The sequence below is a fragment of the Danio rerio genome, chromosome 2, assembly GCF_049306965.1.
Source record: "Danio rerio strain Tuebingen ecotype United States chromosome 2, GRCz12tu, whole genome shotgun sequence".
NCBI classification, from domain to species: domain Eukaryota; kingdom Metazoa; phylum Chordata; class Actinopteri; order Cypriniformes; family Danionidae; genus Danio; species Danio rerio.
In genome coordinates, this window is record NC_133177.1 from 35,587,005 (window position 1) to 35,613,056 (window position 26,052).

The window sequence follows — 26,052 nt, forward strand, 5'->3', positions numbered from 1 at the left end:
TCTGATCTCGGAGCGCTGTCGCGGTACTTTGATGCCACATGTGACAGTCACGTGGCGTCGGCGCAGCATCAATCCGGACAAGATTTCTAACCAGAATGCACCGCTTAAAGACAGATTTCGATCGATCTGCGCAGCGCTGCATGAAGTCGAACGCACCTATTGTCTGATGAAGAGCCGGCGGCTCGAAACGTTACACGCTGAGTCAGCCTTTTTAATTTAATAAATTTGTATTTTTGGAGCCTTGGTTTTGCCGCCTTTGATTTACATTTAATTTGCACTTTTTGCGGTTTTGGCTGAGCACCCAATTAAGAGAGATGTGTGTGCTTTTGTACAGTTTTTTCATTAAGACAACATTAGTCCTTGTCAGCTTTAATTGTGGGGAAAAGTGGATAATTTAGATTTTTTGTCTGCTAATTTCATCTTTCGAGTTTAAAATTATTGACAAATCAAAATCAGTGACGTGATGCTCATCCGCTAGTCAAGTGATGACACAATGGTTTCTCATTATTATTCATAGGGGAGTTGTCTTATCCTATGAGAAGACCCTGCTTCTTAATTATTCATGAGAGCACGTGCTTTCCGAAGGCAAAGCAGACCTTTCAAACTGTGAGGCGACTGCATGAGACCGCGTTTGTGTTTGTTTCTAAGATTCACAGGATCAGCTGTCAGTGCCGATACAGCAAAGCTGTTGATTTGCAGCAAGCATTTTTTTGTCAGGAGAGCTGTATGAGAATTGGAGAATGACGGACTTAGTCTTTTGTCAGTTGAGTTTGTTACCATTCAGACATATCGCCTATATTCGTGCTGCTGGGTTCGCCTATGCTTAAAATCTTCCAGATTACGAGCAGTGTTAATGGTTGAATATGTAATGGTAGACAGGGCAAGAGACTGCTGCTCTGCTATCCACTGCTCTGCATTCAGACCCCGGGGATTCAGGAGAAGTCCTCCTCATCTATAGTGTTTTTATAAACATGATTATCTTAATTAAAAAAATAATAATTGTGGTTATGTGTATATGAAATTACGAATAACATATGTAGCAGGTCATTAAATTACTTGCTGTTTATTTCTTTGCATTTTAACATTGTAAACTATAAAATCATGGCTCTTGTTGGAATATTCAGCAATTCCCTACGTGTTCAAGAAAAAAGGTCAGGAGAGGTTTTTCTTCAATGTCAAACATCTTAACAATTTATTGGATACAAATGAATAATTCGATTCACAGAATTCTGTTATCCTCAATGCAATGCAATAGTTAAATTAAGGAGGTGCGCAACAACATTATTTTTTGACTTCAACTTATATAGGCAGCTGATATTAACAGGTGGAGTTTAGGGAAATTCGTCATTTGTCAATCATTGTCCAGTCCTCCATTGGCCGCACCCCAGACATAAGTCCTCTTTTTCTATAAATTCTCTGCACAACAATAAAAGCATAAAATTTTCTGTGCTCTGTGTTTAGTTTTAACAGCTTTCTTCAGACAGGAAGTTTCTGCTGGGCTAAATTTAATTTTGTACCAGCATTCATCTACTTCTGCAAAAATGCTAATTATGCACAGCATCCTACACACAACAGAAGTTCAGTTAATATATGACCCTTACATGACCTATACAAATAACTGTTTGATTAAAAGATAAAGAGAAAAAAATAATTTAAAAAAAGTATTCCTATTTTCTAACACTCTCCACATGGTTTGTGTCTTATTTTGTGAGCCAACTGACAACATTTGTTCCTCCCCTCTTTTTCCCCTGCTCTGCCTGTCATCACCACTCCTCCCTCTGCCCTCAGAGCTCCACGCCCATCTCGGAGCATTTTTGAAAGAATTCAAAGGTAGATTTGAACCGAAAGAGGGGGTTCATGGCTCTTTAAACACCACGTCTTGGGGGAATTTTGAAAAATGTACATTTATGAAAATAAAATTTTAATAATATCAACAAATTATTCATTATATAAGATATCTTTTTTTCCTTAAGTTTTAGGCCAAACTTAATAATTTCCCATGAGAAGATAAATCTTACAGATATTTTCTGTAGTATCCAAACACATACTTTGTCCCAAAATGTTTGTACCACTGTAAGAGGCTAAATTATCATATGCATTTGTTTATATGACAAAACATGCTTTTTGACTCAAGAAGGTCCATACTGACAAAGCCAGATATTGATAAGATCAGGGCCTGTTGTGTGGACTTTGGGGGTTTTATGGTGTGATCACATGTTGATTGGTCAGTTTGAATGTCTTGAATGGCTTTAGTCACATGGTCAAGAAATAGACAAAATAGTTGGTAAACTCGAGCTCTGGCCCCTTTTCCTGCCCTCTCTTTTCCTGGCCTGCTTCTCTCCTGCTCTGCTCCTATGGAGTCTATCTTCTCTGACTCTACTGCAATCAGGCTTTTGGGCCTGCTCTCTTTGTCTCTTTCTCCCTCCCTCCATGTCTCTCCTTCTACCTCTGGTAACTTTAATTTTACATTTAAGCTGGGTACAATTTATACCATATGTTTTATCATTTCATATTTTATCATTTTATACAGTATTTTGTTATTAATTCAGTTGTAACCATAGAGAACTATTGTCATTAAATCATTTCATTTTCAAGTATTTGTGAATTACTTTTGATTTAACATCAACACTTAATTGTTCCATATAGCAATACAATACAATCACATAATATCAACGCTTTCCCACATTTATAGCTATTAATACTGCCCTTATTTCCATTTTTGGTATAAGATTGCAGAAGAATGATTTGACTAGAAATGTACAGTTTTTTACCATCATGCTGATCACTTTTTAGTCACTCGGCAGAACTACAGTTCGAACCGCTGTGGTTTAAAGACCGTTCTTACCGTTCTTCCTTAATTTTAACCGTAGAAATTATTTTGCAGGATAAACGTAATTCATATATTTAAAGTGCACACCTTTGCATTTAGGATTAACAGGATATGAAAGAAATCTTTTTTTAATATTAAACACATTTTTCTTATCATAATGAGACAATATATAAGCTCTCTTAACATGTGCTGGGAAACAACAGTGTCAGACAATCTCTCAAAAATTTGTTTTCTGTCTGTAAAGTTAAACTTTTTATCTTAAGATCAGTTGTTTTGGGAGTTATAGTTGAATATTTTATTTGTTCCTTCACTAGGTTAACCATTTTCAGAGGTTTATTTCTTAATAATTTTCTCATATCTTTTAAGAGAACAACTTATTTGGTATTTTCTACAGAAAGCATCATAACTCAACATATTTCCTAAATCATTCATAATGTGGAATTCTTCCACCATTCATCAAAAAACAAAGATTTTATATTAATCAAAATACACCTATTATTCCAAATAGATGTCATGTGGGCTAAAATTATATTTAAAAATCAGTTTCCAATATAATACTTGTTGATAAAAAGCAGAACGTTTTATGCGGAGACAGTTCAAAATCATTTTTTTAACAAAAATATTTGAAAAATTTAATGAAAGATTGTAACCATTTAAGTTTAATAGCCACATTAATTATATAAAAGTCAATTGTTTTAAGACCTCTCCATATAACTCTCCATATTAACCATATCATTCTTACGTATAAGTGATTTTTCAATTTCCAAATAAAATCAAAGTTCAACTTATTTATTGCAATTATCTTTTTAGCTGAAACTGCTAAAGAAAAACATGGATAAGTTTGTTTGCCTGTGTGATTTTTATTAAAATATGAAAATGCACTTTCTGTTTTTTGGGCGTGGTTAACATACTTAATAATAAAAATTGAGGAGGAGGAGACTGTCACGTTGTAATAACTGTTCTAAAACTCTTTTCTGATCTTTCTGAATGAAATGCCTTCTTTATTACATCTGATCAACTCACAGTAGAAAAAAAAACAAGCCACGTCCATGTTTCTCTAGGAACTGAGTCACGATATGAAAAAAAGGTTGCAGCCTCCAATTCATGTGGACTTTAAATTCATTATTTTTCTTTTAATTTATACAAATAATGCAGCGTAATGAATAGGTAAAAAAAGGTTAGTTAAAAAAATCCTTTGTTTTAAAAATACCAGGAAAGACAAAAATAACACTTTCTTTTAAATAAATTTATTTAAATATTAACAAATACATTGTCTTCCATCTGGTCATCCTACCATACAGGCCTGATGCAGTCTTGCACAGTTTAGTTCCAACCCAATGTAAATGGTCCTACACCACCCACTCGATTTCTTTACATAGTTGGTTGCTCTAACAATCAGGCTAAAGACCGCGACCGAAGGTTTGTTTACTTGCACAGCACTTTACAAGCTGGCCTCAGTTACACTCACCCCACAAAATCTACTCTGATCCGGGTCATGGCTCTAATGTGACCCACTAGTCCTACACCATCCTCTCTCACAGAGCTGGGATAGAATCAGCGATTCTTTGCATGGGAGTTGTTTGTGCGAACAAGGAGGCTAATGAAGAGTGTACTGATCTTCACTAGCTGGCGTCTATAACACCTGCTTCAACACGCTTACCTGTAGGTTCCAAATAAGCCCAAAGGACTCAATAAGTTTGATTGGGTGTGTTTAATTAGGTTAAAGTCAAACTGTGTTGAGCTGTGGCCCTCACTGAGTTCGACACCTGTGTTCTAGAAGGTTCTTCTCTCTCCATAGAAAAATGCTGGAGCTTTTTTAGAATGATCATTAGGTTCTTGTGCCACTGGAACCTTTGATGCTGCAGATTTCTTCCCCAGTTATTTGTCTCAATACAATTGTGTCGTGGTGGTCTTCCAATAATTCCTTGTACTCATGCCATGGTTTGTGCTCTGACAGGCTCTGTTAACTGTGGGACTTTATAAAGACAGGTCTGTATCTTTCCAAATTTATTTTTGTCATATCTGACTTTATTGTCACTTATCTGACAATTAGTACTTAATGCTTCACTACAGCAATTTTAATCAAAATGTGATTTTTTTTTTCCATTAAAATGTGAATTTTAATACATACATTAGTATTTATGGCCTTCGGAACAGAAAATGTCTCACCAGTTTCGATCCTCTTAATCATTTATTGGGTGAACAAATAGAAATGTTTACACTAATATCTTATGAGCTGGGGTAATGTTTTCAAAGAGTATAAGCTCAAATTAACTTTAAGTAACCAATGAAATTTTTATAATAATTAAGTTCTGCTTATGTTTTGTAGATACTGTAACATTTTTCAAGTGTATAATAATTACTCCAATCAAACCTTTTGATTTGATGAATCAATAATAACACATTTCTTAGCCGTAAATGGAGTTTCACATATTGTGTTAGCATTGTTAATGTTTTAATTGAATTATTTTAATGCTTTTAGTATTGTTTTTTATTATATTATGTTCTTCAATACAAGAAAGAAATTAAAATAATAAAATAACAGAATCACATTGTAGACTGTTCTTTTCAAAATTATTTATTTATTTAAAAATGGGGATAACGTTACAATATGCTTTCCATAAATTATAGGCCTATTTTTTCTATTTGAAATTTTAGGAAATTTTTTCATATTTTAAAATCCATATTTATCCATATTTTTATCCATTTTTAACATTGAAACTTACTGAAAACAGAATATTGAAGGAGAAATGTATTTGTCATTGATGTACATACATACATTTTAAAATATGTTTACCTGGAAAGAAGCTTGGCTTAACAGGAATGTTTTAGAAGTTATATATTAGTGTTATTAATACTTTTTTAAATCAAATGGTCACTTGCAAAAATCTTTAATCCTTTTCTTCTCAGATGCAACCGAGACATCCAGTTTTTTGCTCATGTTTTCCTGACTGGCTCAATACAACTCCTCCAGTGATAAGATTCTTTCCGAAACAATCATTTATTTTTTTTGTTGTCTGAAAAAAAAAACAGAATATTTTTACTGTATGAATATCTTGACAACAAGAAGAAAGATCATAATGCATACAGGTCTTTATCCGTATACTGATATGTGATGTAGGACATCGGATCCCAATGGGGGTGGGGGGGTATTTGGCCCACAAGGGAGTGTCAGTGAGCTTTGTTGGGGGTCAGAAAATAAATGATAATGAATGAGCGACATATCCGAGTAGGGTGAAGCGTGAAGCCTAATTTATACTTTTGCGTCAAATGACCGGCGTAACCCACGGCACATGCAACGCGCGTGGCTGTGCATTTATACTTCTGCGCGCTGTCTCTGTTGGTCTGCATTAACACTTCAGAAATGCTAGTTGGCTGTGAGGTGTAAATGTTCCTCTGTGTCAAGTTTCTTCGCTGCTTTTTTGCGTTTCCTGAACACTCCTGGGATGTACAAGTGGCTCAAACTCGCTCATTTTGAGGCAGGAACCGGCGGACGTGCAACAACTTTAACTATGAGGTAAACACAAAACAAAACTTTCCATCCGGAGCTCCTTAACGGGACTCCACCCTTGTAAACAATTGCTTGCGCCATTCGCGCGGCTCTCGGTCCTGCCCAGACTCGTCTGCGATACCAAGCCGACCAATCACAGAGCTTGCGCTACGCGTTGTTGCGACGTGTAGTTACATTTTTTGAGAGGTGTACGTCAGTGACGCCAATGGCCACATCGAAGGGCTATGCGTCAGCGCCGTTGCATACGCCGGCGTTTGACGCAGAAGTATAAATCAGCCTTGAGACGTTGGCCTACCTGAAGTGCAGTGGGGGTGAGTTCCCTGCGACGTACCTGAAGAGCGGTGTGGGTGAGTTACGCGAGACATACCTAAAGAGCTGGGAGAGATGCGATGGCGAGGGGCATGCAACGTATTTAAGGACCGGGCGGGATTTCCGGGAGATTATCATTCATTTGCGGGATACTCCCGCAACTTCCGGGAGACTTGGGATGTCTGTGAGTCACATGACAAGAACTAGTTGATCAGCTTCAGCCTGTTTGGAATATTCACATTTTGGTAAGACTAATTTTCTCTAACAAACACAGAGCATCCAAACACTGCAGTGCTTTGTATTTTCTCCATAAATAAAACTCGTGTCAGAGCTGCAGCAATGTTTTGTCAGCTTGTCATCTTCTGAGAAAACGATTGATGGTCGCCTACAACCTACGAAACACTGAAACACCCCCCTCCCGTCCGCGGTAAAATTGTCAAGCTTTGCCCGATTGATAAAAAGGTTGAGGACCACTGCAAAAATTAACAAATTTGTAGTCCGTCCACAAAAAGTCTCACTTATTTGCCTCGCACTAATCCTCACAATATTTGATAGAGCATAATAAATAACACACAAGTATTAAATCGTAATAGCCTATATTATTTTTTCCCCTTTATACATATTTTTTATTTATTGAATTTTTAATAGGGCTTTAAAATAATTTAAAGGCTAATATTTTTAATTTATAAATGGCCTACTGATGTTTTGCTTTTATATTTTACATTAGGCTAGTATTTGTGCATAAACACATTTAAATATAGTAAACATTCTGTTTGTTCGAAAACCAAAAAATGTTGTCATCATTACGGCAAACTTATGTGAGTGATAATATCATTAAACGTGGATGGGGGCCTTGCAATATATTCCAGGGGAAAGGCGAAAAAAGGTTGGGAACCACTGATGTAGGATACCTTTTCATGCTCTCTGAGAAGGAAACAATTCATTTCTTCATGACAGGCAACACAAGACACCTGAGGCTGTAAAAAATATTGAAGATCAGCGGTAAATCTTTATTGATTATTTATTTACTGAGCATGTTTAACAGTGACACCTATGCATTTAGGCAATGAAGAAATACACACCTTAGCCTTTTCACGGATTTCACAGTCTCCCTGATGAACTACTTCAGTTTTCTTCTCACATGAGGTGGGTTTTAATAAAACATGCAGCATGCCTATTCTATTATTCTGTCGCATAAAAAAGATGCAATCATAGCTCAAAGAACACAATGCTAAATGTAAGAGACGTTTTTTATTGGAGCACTTTAAGCTCCACCATCAGAAAAAAACAAAAAAATCAAAGCAGACAAGCAAAAATAAAATAATAAAGGCTTAATTAACATTTGAAATAAATTTGTAATAAACTTACAGCTTGTAAAATGGAAGAATAATCAAGGTGTTGCTGTTTTCCAAGTTCCTCATTGGCTTGTTTTATAGCCTTGTCAACAATTCTTCGTTCATGTTGGTTTAGTTGCTCATAAGCCTCGTTTCCCTTCAGCACCAGCAGAACGCTGAGCAGTATCAGAAATCCTCTCATCTTGAATAGTAACTGCTCTTGTTTGTTTGCCTCATCTTATTATAGAGGGCAGCAGCAGTGACGTCAAAACCTATTCGCTGCTTGTTCGTTTTCACAATAGGGATCTGGGGGAGGCTCCGATCGACATGGCTCTGCGCTGGTTGTGGAAACTCAAAAAAGCCCCAAAACAAACGATTATGATTGACTAAGATTGGCAATGAACATTTGAAAATGTCCTTCAGCTTATGAAATGCCATGGAAATTTAAAAGAGAAAAACTTTCACAACAGGCATGATTGGATTACTTTGTAAGCAGAGGAACTGCCTGAATATGATTAGTTTTGTGAAGATTATCAGGTTTCATTTATACGGCTACTGCATTCTACAACCAAGTTACCTTTTTAAAAAACCAACAGTATCAGTTATGCAGTTTTGTTAGTGCCTCATGCTTTAAAATGTGCATTTAAATTTGATGTTTGTGGTAAGCTCAACCAAAACACAAAGGGAGGTAGGAACAAAGTGTAGTTCCTCCCCTTTAAAAATCAGCTATTCAGTTTTATCATAGATCTGCAACTTAATGCTTTTTCTAGCTAAATTTTACATCCATAAATGTACATTTTCAAAGAAACACCCTTACTTTTTTATTTTCAAAGTATTTTAATTTATATGTGAACTCCTTAAAAGACTTAAATAATATTTTGACATGTAAAACTCTTTCTTGGCGTTAATCATGGGTCTCAAACTCAATTCCTGGAGGGCCTGCCCCCTTCAAGATGCTTCTCATTTGTGCTCAACCACTCTTTTGCTCAAACACAGCTGATCTAAATAATCAAGGTGATCAGACTCTTTTAAACACCTTGATTATTTGGATCAGCTGTGTTTGATTAGGGTTGGAGCAAAAGTGTGCAGAGCTCCAGGAATTGAGTTTGAGACGCATGGTGTAAATCATTTAAACTTGTATAATTTGTTGGGATTTATTTATGTAACTCTATTGTCTTTGTTCATTTTGTGTCTTTGTAATTGTTCTTTTTTACATAATAAAAAAAGAGTGGTTGAGCACAAATGAGAAGCATCTTGAAGGGGGCGGGGCATGTCAGATACTAGAGAGCATTTGATTGGTCAAGATTTGATGAGATATTTAAGTATGAGGTGACGTGAATAAAACTGTTGATCCGTTTATAGGCAGAAGTGACAAACTATCAGCTTGACATGTTAATATCAGTTCCCGAATGTGAATTTTGTCACTGTTAGCACACTAGCTTATAGATATCCTAATTCAATTAAATTAAATTCATGTTATTTCCATATAACTTCTAGTCAATTGTAACAGTGTCAGTCCAGTTGTCAAAGTTAAATTTCAGTTTAGTTCAGTTCAGTGTGGTTTAATTTACACTGATGAAAGTCCAAACACTGAAGAGCAAATCCATCGATGTGCAGCTCCACAAGTCCCAATCCAAGCAAGCCAGTGGTGACAGAGGCAAGGAACACACTTCACCAATTGACGAAGTGAAGGGAAAAAAAACTTTGAGAGAAACCAGGCTCAGTTGGGCACGACCATTTTCCTCTGGCCAAACTTCCTTTGTGTAGCCGTAGTCTAGGCGCCAAAGGCTGGTGAACACTGGACGTTCATCATAGAAAACTGCAGGTGTGAGTATGTCACAAGTGAACTAAAAATTAACGATACTGATACTAACATCTTCAAAAGTTATTTTAACTTCACTGGACCCTTAACATAATATTACATTTTTAAAGGTCCAATGAAATAAAAAAAAGAAAATTTAGATTCAGTTATTAGTTTTAAGGATATGTAAGGATGGCTATATCTTTCAGTAATATTAAACCCTGAGAACTGTTATGGAACTCCACACGAGAATGGTCAGGCACTAAAGCAATAAACTTTTCAATCTGAGAAAAAGATCAGCTATAGGAAACCAGTTGTTCAGGTTGTCTCTATCATGCATCCTGAACCCCCTCTTTGCCCTGGACTTTACCTTCTCCACCAGAGCATCTCAGTCACATTCCACACAGAATGTCCAAGTTTTTATTATGGTGTATGTTGTGGCTCTATATTAATGTTTGGTGTCATTTTAAATGTCTCTGTGTGATTGGTACGGTGGTCCTAATTTCACTGTAATATTTTGGAAATCTCCCTAACATCAGTCAATTTGGGTTTTGACTTTAATAAGATCTTTGCCAGATGCTCCACTCCATAAAAAATGGTCTTCACATCGGCTCATGACAAGAAAAGGTTTTTGGTGAACCTTTTTTTGTCTAGAATTTATAGTGATTTGAGTATTTAAGGGTAATGTGGAGAAGTGTCTGTGGCATTCTGTAGCCAGGATACCACGTTGCAGTGTATAAGGCCGTACTAACACTATGTACAGTTGCCTTGAACCAGGCCAAAGCACGCTTGTCCCCCCTCCCATCTCCTGAAATCATTTAAATCTAGTAGATTGTTTTAGCTGATGTTTCCACAGCACAACCAGGATTAGTCATACATTCAAACTCAATGGATGGAGCATAGGCACAGCATTGGTTGAATCAACAGGATTTCTGACAATCACTGACTTAGTATAATATAATCTAGTGGCTTAATCAAACTTTCTTTATACTTGAGCAAGCATGGGGCGGCCTAATATTAAAGTTAGTTTACAGTTATATCCTCTATCTAAGAACCAGAGCAGGCGAGGTTGTGTCCGTTAGCAGATAGAACTGGCCTGCATACTGACTCTAAGTGACTTCAGGTAAATGATGAACCTTTAACTGAAAATAAGGATTTATTACGTTAATTGATCTAAATTAGACCAAATCACAACCTAAGGTAATCAGCTTGAATTATCAATAGTAACATCTGAATTTGATTATTTTAGTATTGCTGGGGATTTTAATATTCACATTAATAATCCAGAAATCAATGCTGTAAAAGAACTGATGACTGTTTTTAACACTTTTGATCTGACTCAGCATGTTCAAGGACCCAAACACAATCGTGGACACACTCTTGATCTACTTATAACTAAGGGTTTACACATTTCATCGACTGTTGTTAAGGATGTGGCACTATCTGATCATTTCTGTATTTTCTTTGATATATTGATCACTCCAGCTATTAAAGAAAGATCTGTCTCTGTCAGAAAGAGGTGCATAAATGAGAACACCAGTGAGCAGTTTATGAAGGCCATATCGCTGGCACCAAGTATATCTGCAGATTCTGTTGATTCTCTCCTTGACTTGTTTGATTCTAAAATTCAGAATGTCATAAATGACCTTGCTCCTTTTAAACTCAGGAAGAGAACTGGCAAAGAGAGAGTCCCTTGGAGAAACTCAAGAGTAGTCCAAATGATGAAAAGACAATGCAGAAAAGCTGAGCGAATGTGGAGAAAGACGAAACTAGTAGTCCATTATAATATCTATAAAGACAGTCTTCATGCTTTTAATGTGGAACTAAAAACTGCTAGACAGACTTTCTTTTCAAGCCTTATAAACAACAATGTAAATAATGCTCGCACACTCTTTGCAACAGTAGAGAGACTCACAAACCCCCCAATCAGATTCCCAGTGAGCTACTCTCTGAAAGCAAATGTAATGAGTTTGCTCATTTCTTTACTGATAAGATCAATAATATCAGAAAGGCAATCAGCTCATCCAATCAGCCAAGTTGTGCCAATGTCAAACAAGCTCAACCACAACTTAAGAAATCAGACATTATGTCTGATTTCATGGCAATTAACGGTAAAATCGGTAAAAAGAGATCGTGCAAATTATGAAAACATCAACCTGCAGTCTTGACACGCTCCCCACATCATTCTTCAAAACGGTGTTTACCTGTTTAGAAATGGATCTTCTAAAAGTGGTAAATGATTCACTTCTCTCAGGTATTTTTCCAAACTCACTTAAAACTGCAGTTGTTTAACCCCTCTTGAAGAAGAGCAACCTGAATAACAAACTATTGAGCAATTACAGGCCAATCTCAAATCTCCCTTTCATTGGCAAAATCATTGAAAAAGTTGTTTTTAACCAGGTCAACAAGTTCTTAAACTTAAAGGGGTGTTTAGAAAATTTTCAATCTGGGTTCAGAGCACATCACAGTACAGAGAGCGCCCTTATAAAGATAATCAATGATATCCGCCTAAATACAGATTCAGGTAAAATAACAGTGCTGGTATTGCTCGATCTCAGTGCCGCATTTGACACTGTCGATCACAGCATACTTCTAGATAGGCTGGAAAACTGGGTTGGGCTGTCTGGGACAGTCCTCAAATGGTTCAGATCTTACCTTGAAGGTAGAGGTTACCATGTCAGTATAGGTGACCATAGGTCAAGGTGGACACCCATGACATGTGGAGTCCCACAAGGCTCGATTCTGGCACCTCTCCTGTTCAACCTTTATATGTTCCCCCTGAGCCAAATAATGAGAAAGAACCAAATCTCCTACCACAGCTATGCTGATGACACTCAGATCTACCTAGCCTTACTGCCTAATGACTACAGCCCCATAGACACCCACTACCAATGCATTGATGAAATTAACAATTGGATGTGCCAAAATTTTCTTCAGTTAAACAAAGAGAAAACTGAAGTGATTGCGTTTGGGAACAGAGATGATGTTCTCAAGGTGAATGCGTACCTTGGCTTTAAGGGTCAAACAACAAAAAATAAGGTCAAGAATCTTGGTGTGACTCTGGAGTCAGATCTGAGTTTCAACAGTCATGTCAAAGCAGTTAGTAAATCAGCATACTATCATCTAAAAAATATTGCAAGAATTAAATGCTTTGTTTCCAGTGAAGACTTAGAGAAACTTGTTCATGCTATTATCAGCAGCAGGGTGGATTACTGTAATGGACTCCTCACTGGCCTTCCCAAAAAGACAGTCAGACACTTGCAGCTCATCCAGAACGCTGCAGCCAGAATTCTGACCAGAAGCAGCAAATCAGAGCAGATCACACCTGTCCTCAGGTCTCTACACTGGTTCCCAGTTACATTCAGAATAGATTCTAAAGTATTTTTACTGTTCTATAAGTGACTAAATGGCCTAGGACCTCAATACATTACAGATATGCTCACTGAATACAAACCCAACAGATCACTCAGATCTTTAGGATCAAATAAACTAGAAATTCCAAGAGTTCAGTCAAAGCAGGGTGAATCTGCCTTCAGCCACTACGCCCCTCGCTGCTGGAATCAGCTTCCAGAAATGATCAGATGTGCTCCAACACATCTGTTTAGCTGTGCCTTTACTGTATGAGCACTGTGCTACGTCCGACAGATTGCACTATTATGTTTTTTTCGTTTTCTTTTTCATTCTTTTATAACCTATTTTAACACATTTTAAATTGTTTTTATCTGTTTTAATCATTTTTATTGTCTGCATTTTATGTCCTAAACTTGTCTTTTTTCATTCCTGTTTATGTAAAGCACTTTGAATTGCCACTGTGTATGAAATGTGCTATATAAATAAACTTGCCTTGCTTTGCCTTGCCTTGAATTGGGGGGGATCTAAATTAAATATTTTATAAATTGGAGTCAGATAAAATTTGGAGTTGGAAACAAATTCAAATAAATTTTAACAAATAAAAATATTTATTTGTCAAGTTAAGGTAATTAAGCAAGTTATTTTATAACAATGGTTTGTTCTGAAGACTTAATGGGCTAATAATTTTGACCTTAAAATGGTTCATAAAAAATTTAAAAACTGCTTTTATTCTAGCCGAAATAAAACAAATAAATCTTTCTCCAGAAGAAAAAAAATTATCAGACATACTGTGAAAATGTCTTTGCTCTGTTAAACATCATTTGGGAAATATTTAAAAAAGAAGAAATTAATCAACGAGGGACTAATAATTCAGACTTCAACTGTGTGTTTAAATATATGGATATATATATATATATATATATATATATATATATATATATATATATATATATATATATATATATAGATAGATAGATAGATAGATAGATAGATAGATAGATAGACAGACAGACAGACAGACAGACAGACAGACAGACAGACAGACAGACAGACAGACAGACAGATCATAACAGGAACTGCTGCTTAATTGAAGGCATGTAATAGCAACACCGGGTGGTTATTTATTGAATTATGTTCATTTTTGTATAGTGGGACAGATTCTATTAATATTTATAAAAAGCCTCGCGGGCCGCCACCAAACTGATGGCCCGCGGACACACCTTACATACACATACACACACACACACACACACACACACACACACACACACACACACACACACACACACACACACACACACACACACACCACTAGAGTGCGTCATTGCAGAACAATCAATTTGTTACTAACTTAATGCATCCACTTCAAGCTGCATTCTATTGTATTTACCAGTAAGAACACAGGCATTCATAACATATCAATACAGAACTTATTTAACTATGCAAATAGTTGTAACAGTTATTTCAGCTAGTTATCATACTAGATATGTATATATGAATAACTACAAGTTCAGTCTGTCAGGGGGTTTGTGAACATGCTCAGGATAACGTTTCGCTTGAGACGTTGCGTTTTGAAATAAGGAATGAGCACTGGACAACTGAACAGTTTCTGATTCTGTTACGCCAGTGGCTGTAGAGGGAAACTCAGGTGTTATGAGTGCATACTCATTAAGGCATTGGGAAGTGTCCATATTATCTGTGACATTTGGAGAAGAATCAGCCTGTGAGGCTGTTGCATTTAAAAGCTGGTCAATGTGTCTGCACCAAACCATGTTGGCACCAATTTGTACAGTGTAAGTAAGGGGCCTAGTCTTGGACAATATCTTGCCTGGTTGCCACTTTTGATGTGTTTGTCTGTAGTCTCTAGCCAGTACATTTTGTCCAACATGTAAATTCCTGAGTACTGATTGTTTTGGGCTTTTCTGACACTGTTCGGCTTGCACATGTCTGCTTAGATCAGGCTTAAGTAAGTCTAAGCACGTACGAAGATTTCTGCTTATAAAAAAAAGTGTGGATGGAGATTTACCTGTAGTCGCATGTGCAGCATTTCTATAGGCCAGCATTGCAATCTTTTCTTGTAGAGACACTTTTTCCTTTCCCATGGCCTTTAGTGACTTTTAGGCACTGAACAAAGCGTTCCGCTAAACCGTTCGTAGTACGATGGTAAGAAACAGATGTTGTGTGCCTTATTCCATTGCTTTTGACAAATGACTGGAATTCCTCTGAAGTAATCTGTGTACCATTATCACTGACTAACTGATCTGGCAAGCCAGTGCAGGGGAACAATGTGCAAAGTAGTTCTACAGTCATTGGATGTTGCATTTTTGATGGGAAATACCTCTGACCATTTTGAACATGCATCCACTACCATCAGAAGCATTTTGTCAAGAATATGGGTCCTGCATAGTCAATGTGCACTTGCTGCCAGGGGCTGGTAGAAATTTCCACACATGTAAAGGTGCAGCCTTTGGCTGTCGCTGAATCTGTTGGCACCCAGAGCATGCCTTAGCAAGATCTTCAATTTGGCAATCTAGCCCTGGCCACCAAACATAGCTCCTAGTCAGGCTTTTCATTTTAACAACACCTAAATGTCTTTCATGTAGGGCAGTGAGTACTTTGGCTTGTAGCTTAAGTGGCACTATCACTCGAGTACCCCACGACACATCAGAAACAATTTGTTACAGAAAGCTGTTCACGACGATGTGATTAGTCCAACAGTTGAGGATCCCCTTTAGCTGGCCATCCTTTCATGGTCAGCTCAAACACCTTGCACAGTACAGGGTCTCAACGAGTCTCATTTTGAATTTGAGCACTTGTGACTGGTAAAGATTCCATTTGAACCATGTGAAACATGTCAGTTTCATCTGTAACCTCATCTGCATTCTCCTGAGGAAGGTGCGACAGTTCGTTTGCGTTTCCATGGTGCTTAGTGCCCTTGAACTCAATCGAATAGTCATGACCACCTAAAAAAAAGACTGGGGTCATAATGTGTTAACAGTCTCTGACATGATCAGTTGCTTAGCTATCTTGAACGCCTTGTCACAGTCCTTCGACCACACCCATTTACCTGACTTTTGAAGCAAAGCATCTAATGGATGTATAACTGTGGAGAGATTTAGTAAAAATCTATTATATTAATTCACCAGTCCGAGAAACGAACAAAGCTGGTTCATGTTTTCTGGACTTGGTGCATTAAGTACGGCATTGATTTTGTCTGAAGGCCTGTGAAGGCCTGCCTTGTCAATCCAGTGTCCACAGTACTCAATTGAATCTTTGAAAAATTCACATTTGCTCATATTTGCCCTCAGACCATACTTAGCCAGTCTTTCAAGAACAGCATTCAAGTTTGCCAGATGGGTTTTATTGTCATGGCCCGTGACTATAATGTCATCTAAATAGCACTGTGTGCCAGCGACACCCTACAAGACTTGATCCATGGCTCTTTGCCACACAGCTGGTGCTGATGAGACCCCAAATACAAGTCTGTTTTAGTAAAAGAGACCTTTATGCGTGTATATTGCAGGTACTTTTTAGAAGATTCTTCCATCTCCATCTGCAAAAACAATTTTTGAAAAACACTGCCCATCTGACAGTGACGCAAAGATGTCATCAATCAGAGGCAATGGGTACCGTTCTGCCTGTAAGACTGGATTAATTGTGACTTTGAAGTCGCTGCTAATACATCACCATTCTTCTTGACAATTGGAACTATAGGTGTAGCCCAGTCAGTCCAGTTTACTTTAGGCAGGATTCCTTGGTTATTTAGCCGCTTTAGCTCCACCTCCACTTTTGGGCGTACTGAATATGGTACAGGGTGTGCCTTGTGAAATTTTGGTTGCACATCACTTTCAACCTTGAGCCTTGCTTTTCTGCATCTGAGATGGATAGCATACTTTGTAACTTAGCAATATTTCTCAGATGAAAGAAGGCTGTTTTTGTGACACGGGATATATGATTTTTTCACACAAAAAAAAATCACAACATATATTTTGCCTTTCTAAACAAAAAAGACTTGTTTGCATTTGCCAACAACTCAAGCCAATGAGTGTTGACAGAGGGTCAAAGTAGACACTGTTTGCAGCAATAGGCTGGTATTGTGCTAGAATACTAGAATAGCTAATGACTTCTCAGCTAGTTCAGAATGAGTGCTTTATTGAGAGACAATAACACTATTTATCCATTAACATTATGAAATGACCATTTGGACATTTTAAAGAATAAATATGAAGAGTGAAGAATATCAGTGTATATTTACACAAATATATAAATAAAAAAGTGTTTACAGCAACTCAGATTAATCAACCCATTCAAACACATTTAGGTTAAACCTTAAGCAAAAAAAATGTAAGTGTAAAAAAAAGGAAAAAGTATTTCATTCCAAATAATTTTCACTTACTGTTATATACATTTCACTTACTGCATATATACATATGTGCTTGATTTTGTAATAAGTGATTTCAGTTGGTTAGAGAAAAAACCTGAAAGCAGAAAACGGCAAACATCAAAAATCAAGTCAAAGTACAAGTGAAAGGTTGATTAAACATTAGTGTTTGATTTGGACTCAAGTCAAAATGTTTGTCATCAGCCTTGACTGCGGACTTTCATTTGATTTAGTGCCTTTAACTTAACTACACATTAATCCAGGGACTTTACACTCTTTATATTACCAATTCTTTCAATCAAAAAGACAGAAAATAAAACAAGCCACTGGAGCTTTTTCAGAATGACCATTAGGTTCTTGTGCCACTAGAACCTTTGATGCTGCAGATTTCTTTCCCCTTCCCCAGTTATTTGTCTCAATACAATTGTGTCGTGGTGGTCTTCAAATAATTCCTTGTACTCATGCCATGGTTTGTGCTCTGACATGCTCTGTTAACTGTGGGACTTTATAAAGACAGGTCTGTACCTTTCCAAATTTATTTTTGTCATATCTGACTTTATTGTCACTTATCTGACAATTAGTACTTAATGCTTCACTACAGCAATTTTAATCAAAATGTGATCTTTTTAATACCGACATTAGTATTTATGATCTTCTTAATTGAAAAAGTCTTCAGTTTTGATCCTGGTAATCATTTATACGGTGAACAAATAGAAATGTTTACACAAATATCTTATGAGCTGGGGTAATGGTTTCAAAGAGTATAAACTCAAATTAACCTTAAAGTAACCAATGAAATGTTTTATAACAATTAAGTTCTGCTTATGTTTTTAGATACTGTAACCTTAGTCAAATGTATAATTACTCTAATCAAACCTTTTGATTTGATGAATCAATAATAACACATTTCTTAGCCGTGAATGGAGTTTAATATTTTTATACATCACAGGAAAATGACACATATTGTGTTAGCATTGTTAATGTTTTCATTTTATTATTGTAATGTTTTTTGTCTTATCAGCATTAAAATACTAATCAAAACAACTGTTAGAAATAACAACATGATATTGTTGGATACCGGTTCTTCAATAAAAGAAAGAAATTGAAAAAATAAAATAACAGTTGTTTTGAGTTCTTTTTAAAATTTTAAAGCTTTTAAGCTAATCTATTAAAAATAAAGATAAAGTTACAATTTGCTTTCCAAAAATTTTAGGCCAATTTTTTTATTTGACATTTCAGGACATATTTTATATTCAATATTTGTATTTATCTAAAAAAAAAAAAAAGAGAAAAGAGAAAAGAGAAATGGCTGTTATTAAATGTAGATGTACTTACATTTTTTATTAGGTTCATTTTAGTTCAGACAATAAAATATACATAATATTGATACATATAGATACACACACAGATACAATTCAACAAAGAAGAAATTATCAGCAAAACATATTTTTACACTAAATAATTATATAAATAAAAGGTAAAATACCACATTTATACACAAAGATATACAAACATAAGATAACAAAAATAAGAATAATAAAAAAACAAATTAAATAATAAATAAATACAAAGAAAATAAAGGGAAAAGGCAATTAAGATATAGCTGTCTCCTTATTTTTTTTAGAAAAGGGCTCCAGACTTTCAGGAACTGTTCTGGCTTTTGTTTTTTATTGTCACTTTGGATTTATAAGGTTCTATCTGACATTTTTGTCAAAATTGAGTTATTGACATTCTTATTAAATGACAACTTATTTACATTATGACGGGATGTTTTTTTTAAGTTAAGTATGTTTTAACATTATTATAAAACCAAAAGTTACACACATACCATTTGCTATGGAATGCAAAAACTTTGAAGCTCAATATCTCAAAATCATTCAGAATGCAGATAGAACCAATTCCAATTTCAAGGTGACGTTATTGTGAACTGAATCTTTTCCATTTGAAGAGCATGTAAGAAATCAAAAACCCATTGCCGATAAGAAAGGGTAGCTGCTGACTTTAAATTCATAAGAATAAGTCATCTAGCCAGTAAGACTGCAAAGGCTACACTATCGGCCTGTAATGAATTTAACTCAACATTCTGGCAGGATTTCAAACAGTGCTGTTAAGGGGGTTTGGGTCTATTGACAATGAAAAGAAATCAGAAAAACACCTAAAGACTTTCCCCCGAATAACAGTCAGGTTCAAACAAGACTAGAACATATGTAACAGTGTGGCTGGTGCGATGGCAAGTTTAATCAATTGTTAAATTCAGTTCCTCCTCCCAAAAAGCCCTCAGTACATGTGTTAAAGGGGACTGTTTTAATAATAATAGTAAATATTTTAAAAAAAAACCCTTATGGATAAAGTTCTGTAACTGAAAGCATCTACATAAATAATAATTGGGTAGGTCGAATTTTTCCTAAAGTTGAGTAAAAGATGCAAAATGATCATCTATGAATAACTGATCAACTGTAATTAGTCAATGTTACCTCCAGATATTAAAGGCTCTGTCCATTAAAGAGGACAAAAAGGTGTAATGCGAAAAACTTGAGCAATAGTAGAAAGGTCTTTCAGGTGTAGAGCAGAACGAAAGTGAAAGCAAATCCTCAATGAATGTTTAACAACTGGATTATTTTTAACTAAAGAAAAATGTTTAAAGGGAAGTGGTGCACAAAGTAAGGAGATTAAAGTTGCTGGGTTACAGGAGGCGGCTTTCATTATCACTCATTGATGTACTTGCATTTTAAAATATGTTACCCAGGAAAGAAGCTTGGCTTAAGGGGTATGTTTTAGAAGTTATATTTCATTAGTATTATTATTACTCTTTTTAATTTATACAGTCACTTGCAAAAATCCTTGAACTTTTTCTTCTCAGACACAACCAAGACATCCAGTTTTTTGCGCATTTCCTCCTATCAGGGACATAAAATTTCCTCTACCGGGATGATAAACATTCAGTCCTAAACAATTACGTACAGCTTCTCTTGACTGAAATGAAAACAGAATATTTTTACTGTATGAATATCTTGACAACAAGAAGAGAGATCATAATGCATGCAGGTCCTTATGCCTATAGACTGATATGTGATGTAGGATACCTTTTCATGCTCTCTGAGAAAGAAACAATTAATGTCTTCATGACAGGCAACACAAGACACCTGAGGCTGTGAAAATAATTGAAGATCAGCGAGAAATCTTTTTTGATCATTTATTTACTGAGCATGTTTAACAGTGACACCTATGCATTTAGGCAATGAAGAAATACACACCTTAGCCTTTTCCCTGATTTTACAGTTTCCCTGATGAACGGCTGGAGTTTTCTTCTCACATGAGGTGGGTTTTAATAACACATGCAGCATGCGTTTTCCATCATTCTGTCATATAAAGAAGATGCATGTAATCCTTGCTCAAACATGTAGAAGATGTTTAAATAGATCACTTTAAGCTTCACAATCAGAGAAAACAAATTATCAAAGCAGACAGACAAACAGCAATAAAATACTAAATACTTAATTAACATTTAAAATAAATAACTTACAGCTTGTAAAATGGAAGAATAATCAAGGTGTTGCTGTTTTCCAAGTTCCTCATTGGCTTTTTCTATAGCCTTGTCAACAATTCCTCGAGTTTCTCGGTTTAGTTGTTCATAAGTCTTGTTTCTCTCTGTTGCCTCCAGCACCAGCAGAACGCTGAGCAGTATCAGGAATCCTCTCATCTTGAATAGCAACTGCTCTTGTTTGTTTGCCACATCTTATAATAGAGGGCAGCAGCAGTGACGTAAAACCCATTCGCTGCTTGTTCGCTTTTACTACAGGGATCTGAAGAAGGTCAATCCAGTCTCTCTCCGATCCCCGGGGCTCTGCGTTGGTTGTGGAATTTGCAAATGTTCATCAATCGGCATACTAAGAGTGATGGAAACTGAAAAGAGAAAAAAACTTCCACAACAGACCTGATTGGATTGATTTTGTGAGCAGAGGCACTCCCTGAAGATGATCACAATTTGCTTTAGTGAATATTAATACTTGGGAGTCGATCACCTTATAGCAAGAAGGTTGCTGGTTTAAGCCTCGGCTGGGTCAGTTGGCATTTCTGTGTGGAGATTGCATGTTCCCCTTGTATTTGTGTGGGTTTCTTCTGAGTGCTCCGGTTTCCAAACAGTCCAAAGACATGCACTATAGGTGAATTGAATAAACTAAACTGGCCGTAGTGTATGTGTGTGAATGCAAGAGTGTACGGATGTTTCCCAGTGTTGGGTTGCGGCTGGAATGGCATCCGCTGTGTAAAACATGTTGGATAAGTTGGCGATTGATTCCGCTGTGGCGACCCGGATTAATAAAGGGACTAAGCCGAAAAGAAAATGAATTAAGATGAATGTTTTAATCTTAATTAAAGTGAGGGTGGGACATAGTATAGCTCCTCCTCTTTAAAAAAGCTTTTGTTTACTCACAGCTCTGCCAGTGAGAGTAGTTGAGCAATTTATTATTAACTTATTGCTTTTTCTAGCTAAATTTTTAATCCGTAAATGTACTTTTCAAAGAAACACCCTTACTTTTATTTTTAGAAAGGATTTTGATTTATATTTAAACTCCTTAAAAGACTAATAATTATACTCTTTTACATGCCGTTTAAAAATTATGGGTCTCAAACTGGATTCCTGGAGGGCCGCGGCTCTGCACAGTTTTGCTCTAACCCTAATCAAACACAGCAGATCTGAATAATCAAGGTGATTCCAAAGTGTGGAGCTTTTACTTTATTCTAATACTCCAGACACAACTAAACAGTTGTATATCATGTAGCCAAAATATCAGGGATTAAAGTTGAGAACGACAATTTATGTTGTGATCCTTGTTTAAGTCGTGAGAACTAGAAAAACGTTATTTGTTTATTAAGGTGTGGTAACTAGCAATCATTCATTCTTTCATTTTCTTTTTGGCTTAGTCCCTTTATTAATGAGGGGTCGCCACAGCAGAATGAACCACCAACTTATCCATAGGTGACCATAGGTCAAGCTGGACACCCATGACGGAGGCCCACAAGGCTCGATTCTAGCACCTCTGCTGTCAACCTTTATATGTTCCCTCTGAGCCAAATAATGAAAAAGAACCAAATGTCCTACCACAGCTATGCTGATGACACTCAGATCTACTTAGCCTTACTGCCTAATGACTTCAGCCCCATAGACACCCACTACCAATGCATTGATGAAATTAACAATTGGATGAGCCAAAACTTTCTTCAGTTAAACAAAGAGAAAACTGAAGTCATTGCATTTAAGAACGAAGATGAGGTTCTCAAGGTGAATGCATACCTTGACTCTAAAGGTCAAACAACAAAAAGTAAGGTCAGGAATCTTGGTGTGACTCTGGAGTCAGATCTGAGTTTCAATAGTCATGTCAAAGCAGTCAGTAAATCAGCATACTATCATCTCAAAAACATTGCAAGAATTAAATGCTTTGTTTCCAGACATAGAGAAACTTGTTCATGCTTTTATCAGCAGTAGAGTGGATTACTGTAACGGCCTCCTTATGGGCCTTCCCAAAAAGACAGTCAGACAGTTGCAGCTCATCCAGAACGCTGCAGCCAGAATTCTGACCAGAACCAGGAAATCAGAGCAGATCACACCTGTCCTCAGGTCTCTACACTGGCTGCCAGTTACATTCAGAATAGATTTAAAAGTATTACTATACTTGTCTATAAATCATTAAATGGCCTAGGACCTAAATACATTACAGATATGCTCACTGAATACAAACCTTTCAGATCACTTAGATCTTTGAGATCATATAAACTAGAAAATCCAAGAGTTCAGTCAAAGCAGGGTGAATCTGCCTTCAGCTACTACGCCCCTCGCTGCTGGAACCAGCTTCCAGAAATGATCAGATGTGCTCCAACATTAGGCACGTTCAAATCAAGACTTAAAACACATCTGTTTAGCTGTGCCTTTACTGTATGAGCACTGTGCTACGTCCTAAAGATCGCACTATTATTTCTTTCTCTTCTTTTTCATTCTTTTATAACCTGTTTTTAATACAATTTTAATCTGTTTTATTATGTTTTTATAAATTTTCTAACACTTTTTAAAAATTTGTTATTCTTCTTTATGTAAAGCACTTTGAATTGTCACTGTGTGTGAAATGTGCTATATAAATGAACTTGCTTTGCTTTGCCTTATCCAGCATATGTTTTACGCAGCGGATGCCCTTCCCAACACCACATTGGAAAACAGCCATACACTCCGATTCACACATACACTACGGAGACATTAGCTTATTCAATTCACCTATAGTGCATGTCTTTAGTGCATGGAGGAAACCTGCAAATAAGGGGGGAACATGCAAACTCCACACAGAAATGCCAACTGACCAAGCTGAAGCTCGAACCAGCAACCTTCTTGCTGTGTGGCGATCGTGCTACCCACTGTGTCACCGTGACGCCACGCATTTTAGTTGTGATAAATAGAAGAAGAAAAAAAAAGTTGCTTGGTAAAACAAGTTGTTAAATTTTGAGTCAACAGTGATCTAATGGTTGCAGAGTTGGACTTGTGATCCAAAGGTTGCCGGTTTGAGTCCTGGTGTTTGATCTAGTATATTGCATTGGCAGGGATTGTAGTTCGGGGGGACTAATGTAAATGTAAATGTTATATAGACTATAAATAACAAATGTAGAGAAGTGTGTAGCAGTTGTTGAATTCATTGTGCTCAATTATATTAATAAATGACAAAATGCCACTAAAATGTAGTGAAAAGCAGGTTAATTTCAAAGCTTCACTTATTACAATTAGTCTTTTTGTAAAAACTAAATGCAAAAATCACAACATTTGTTTTGGCCGTCTAAACAAAAAAGGCTTGTTTGAATTTGCCAACAACATGCCATTGCCAACAACATCAGCCAATGAGTGTTGACAAAGGGTCAAAGTAGACACTGTTTGCAGGCAGCCATAGGCTGGTATTGTGCAAATGTTTGGACAAACACTGATAAGCTACAAAAGTGAAACTAGAATAGCTAATGATTTCTCAGCTAGTTCAGAATGAGTGCTTTCTTGAGAGACAATAGCACCATTTATCCATAAACTCAAACCTTTTAGATTTACAAACTATATAACATTAGGAAATGACCATTTGGACATTTTAAATGATATAGAGTGCAGAATATCAATTTATATTTAAACAAATATATAAACACATTTTGGTTAAACCTTAAGCTATATATATATATGTATATATGGATTTTATTCCTCATAGTTTCCACTTACTGCTGTTTTCGTACAGTAAGTTCTGGTGTGTGTATATATACATATGTGCTTGATTTTATAATAAGTGATTTCAGTTGATAGGCGGAAAAAAACCTGAAAGCAGAAAATGGCAAACATCAAAAATCAAGTCAAAGTACAAGTGAAAGCTTGATAAAACATCAGTGTTTGATTTGGACTCAAGTCAAGATGTTTGTCATCAGCCTTGACTCCTGACTTTCATTTGTTTTTGTACCTTTTTAACTTAACTATACATTAATCCAGGGACTGGACAGAATGCAAATGCAAATCACCAAGCTCAAGGAAAAAAGGGTCATAAAACTTCCTTGGGAATGTGAATTTCTCACTGGTCATCTCTGCTCCTAATGGTGTTACAACACAATCATTATAAACCTAGTGACCAAGGCTGCCACCCAGAGTTCTTCCAATGTGGCAACCAGAGATCACAGGAGAAGATGTAGACCCAAGTGTTCTCCAAACACACCACAAGCTGTGCTCCGGCCTTGTCTTTTCATTCAATAAAGATCCTCGGACTCACACTGGTTCTCTCTCATCAACCAACTTCAGCAATGATCAACTGGAGCCTCAACTAACCGCATCAGCACTCTTTTCAAACAGCAAGAGACTGCAAGTATCAAACTTAGTCTAGGTAACAGATACATAAAGTATCCTCTAAACTTTTTGGCAAAGATGTTTGAATTATGAAACTGGTGTCTCCTTCAGGCTGAAAATCTGCTGAATATCAAATAACTTGTATCATATAACTTTATTCTTTTATTTTTCACTCTCTACTGCATTTTCCTATACTGACCGAGATGGCGCATGTTAGATTAGTTTGTGTTTAGTAAAGGCTTATTTGTATCACACTTGATGTTGTTCATTATTAGCGCAAAACTGGTGTCCCTAATCATGCCAATTTTTCTACAGGCTGTGTAGTTTCATATTTTTAACAATAATATTTAATATGACTTAGAAATGTACGTTCTTTGAATGAAAAAACACTTGACCCAAAGACCTCAAGTAAGTGTATAGTTTATTTAAATATTAATTATAACTCCTTAATTAAGATTATTTATTTTTTACCCCTTGAGCAAATTCACTATAAATGTTTAAACGAATCTCTTATGAGCAGTGGTAACGTTTTCAAAGTGTACAAGTAAAGCTCAAACAAACCACAAAAACAGTCATTCTTTTGATCTGAAACTGATTATAATAATGTATGCTTATGCATGTTTAGATACTGTTACCTTTTTTGTGTTGATTAAACCTTTTGATATGATCACCAAACAATTACACATTTC

General features: G+C 36.3%; 3 protein-coding genes across 3 annotated transcripts in view; 1 reads left to right on the forward strand and 2 right to left on the reverse strand.

Annotated features, from left to right (window-relative positions):
* Window positions 1–5,348: 5,348 nt before the first annotated feature.
* On the reverse strand, window positions 5,349–8,278 carry si:dkeyp-73d8.6. Its single transcript, NM_001130644.3, has 4 exons — window positions 8,019–8,278; window positions 7,733–7,837; window positions 7,562–7,627; window positions 5,349–5,847 (listed from the first exon to the last, which is right to left on the reverse strand). Exons 1-4 carry the CDS (start codon window positions 8,184–8,186, stop codon window positions 5,737–5,739), a joined length of 450 nt encoding a protein of 149 aa, NP_001124116.1. The 5' UTR covers window positions 8,187–8,278; the 3' UTR covers window positions 5,349–5,736.
* A 10,151-nt stretch (window positions 8,279–18,429) lies between these two features.
* si:dkeyp-73d8.8 lies at window positions 18,430–24,226 on the reverse strand. Its single transcript, XM_068214212.2, has 4 exons — window positions 21,041–24,226; window positions 20,772–20,876; window positions 20,601–20,666; window positions 18,430–20,490 (listed from the first exon to the last, which is right to left on the reverse strand). Exons 1-4 carry the CDS (start codon window positions 21,215–21,217, stop codon window positions 20,374–20,376), a joined length of 465 nt encoding a protein of 154 aa, XP_068070313.1. The 5' UTR covers window positions 21,218–24,226; the 3' UTR covers window positions 18,430–20,373.
* The window catches only part of ccr9a (chemokine (C-C motif) receptor 9a), a 164,256-nt gene continuing 157,144 nt past the window's right edge, over window positions 18,941–26,052 (forward strand). Inside the window, exon 1 of the mRNA XM_068224122.2 lies at window positions 18,941–18,945. The gene's annotated coding sequence lies outside the window, so the exon portion shown is untranslated. The remainder of the gene's footprint in view (window positions 18,946–26,052) is intronic.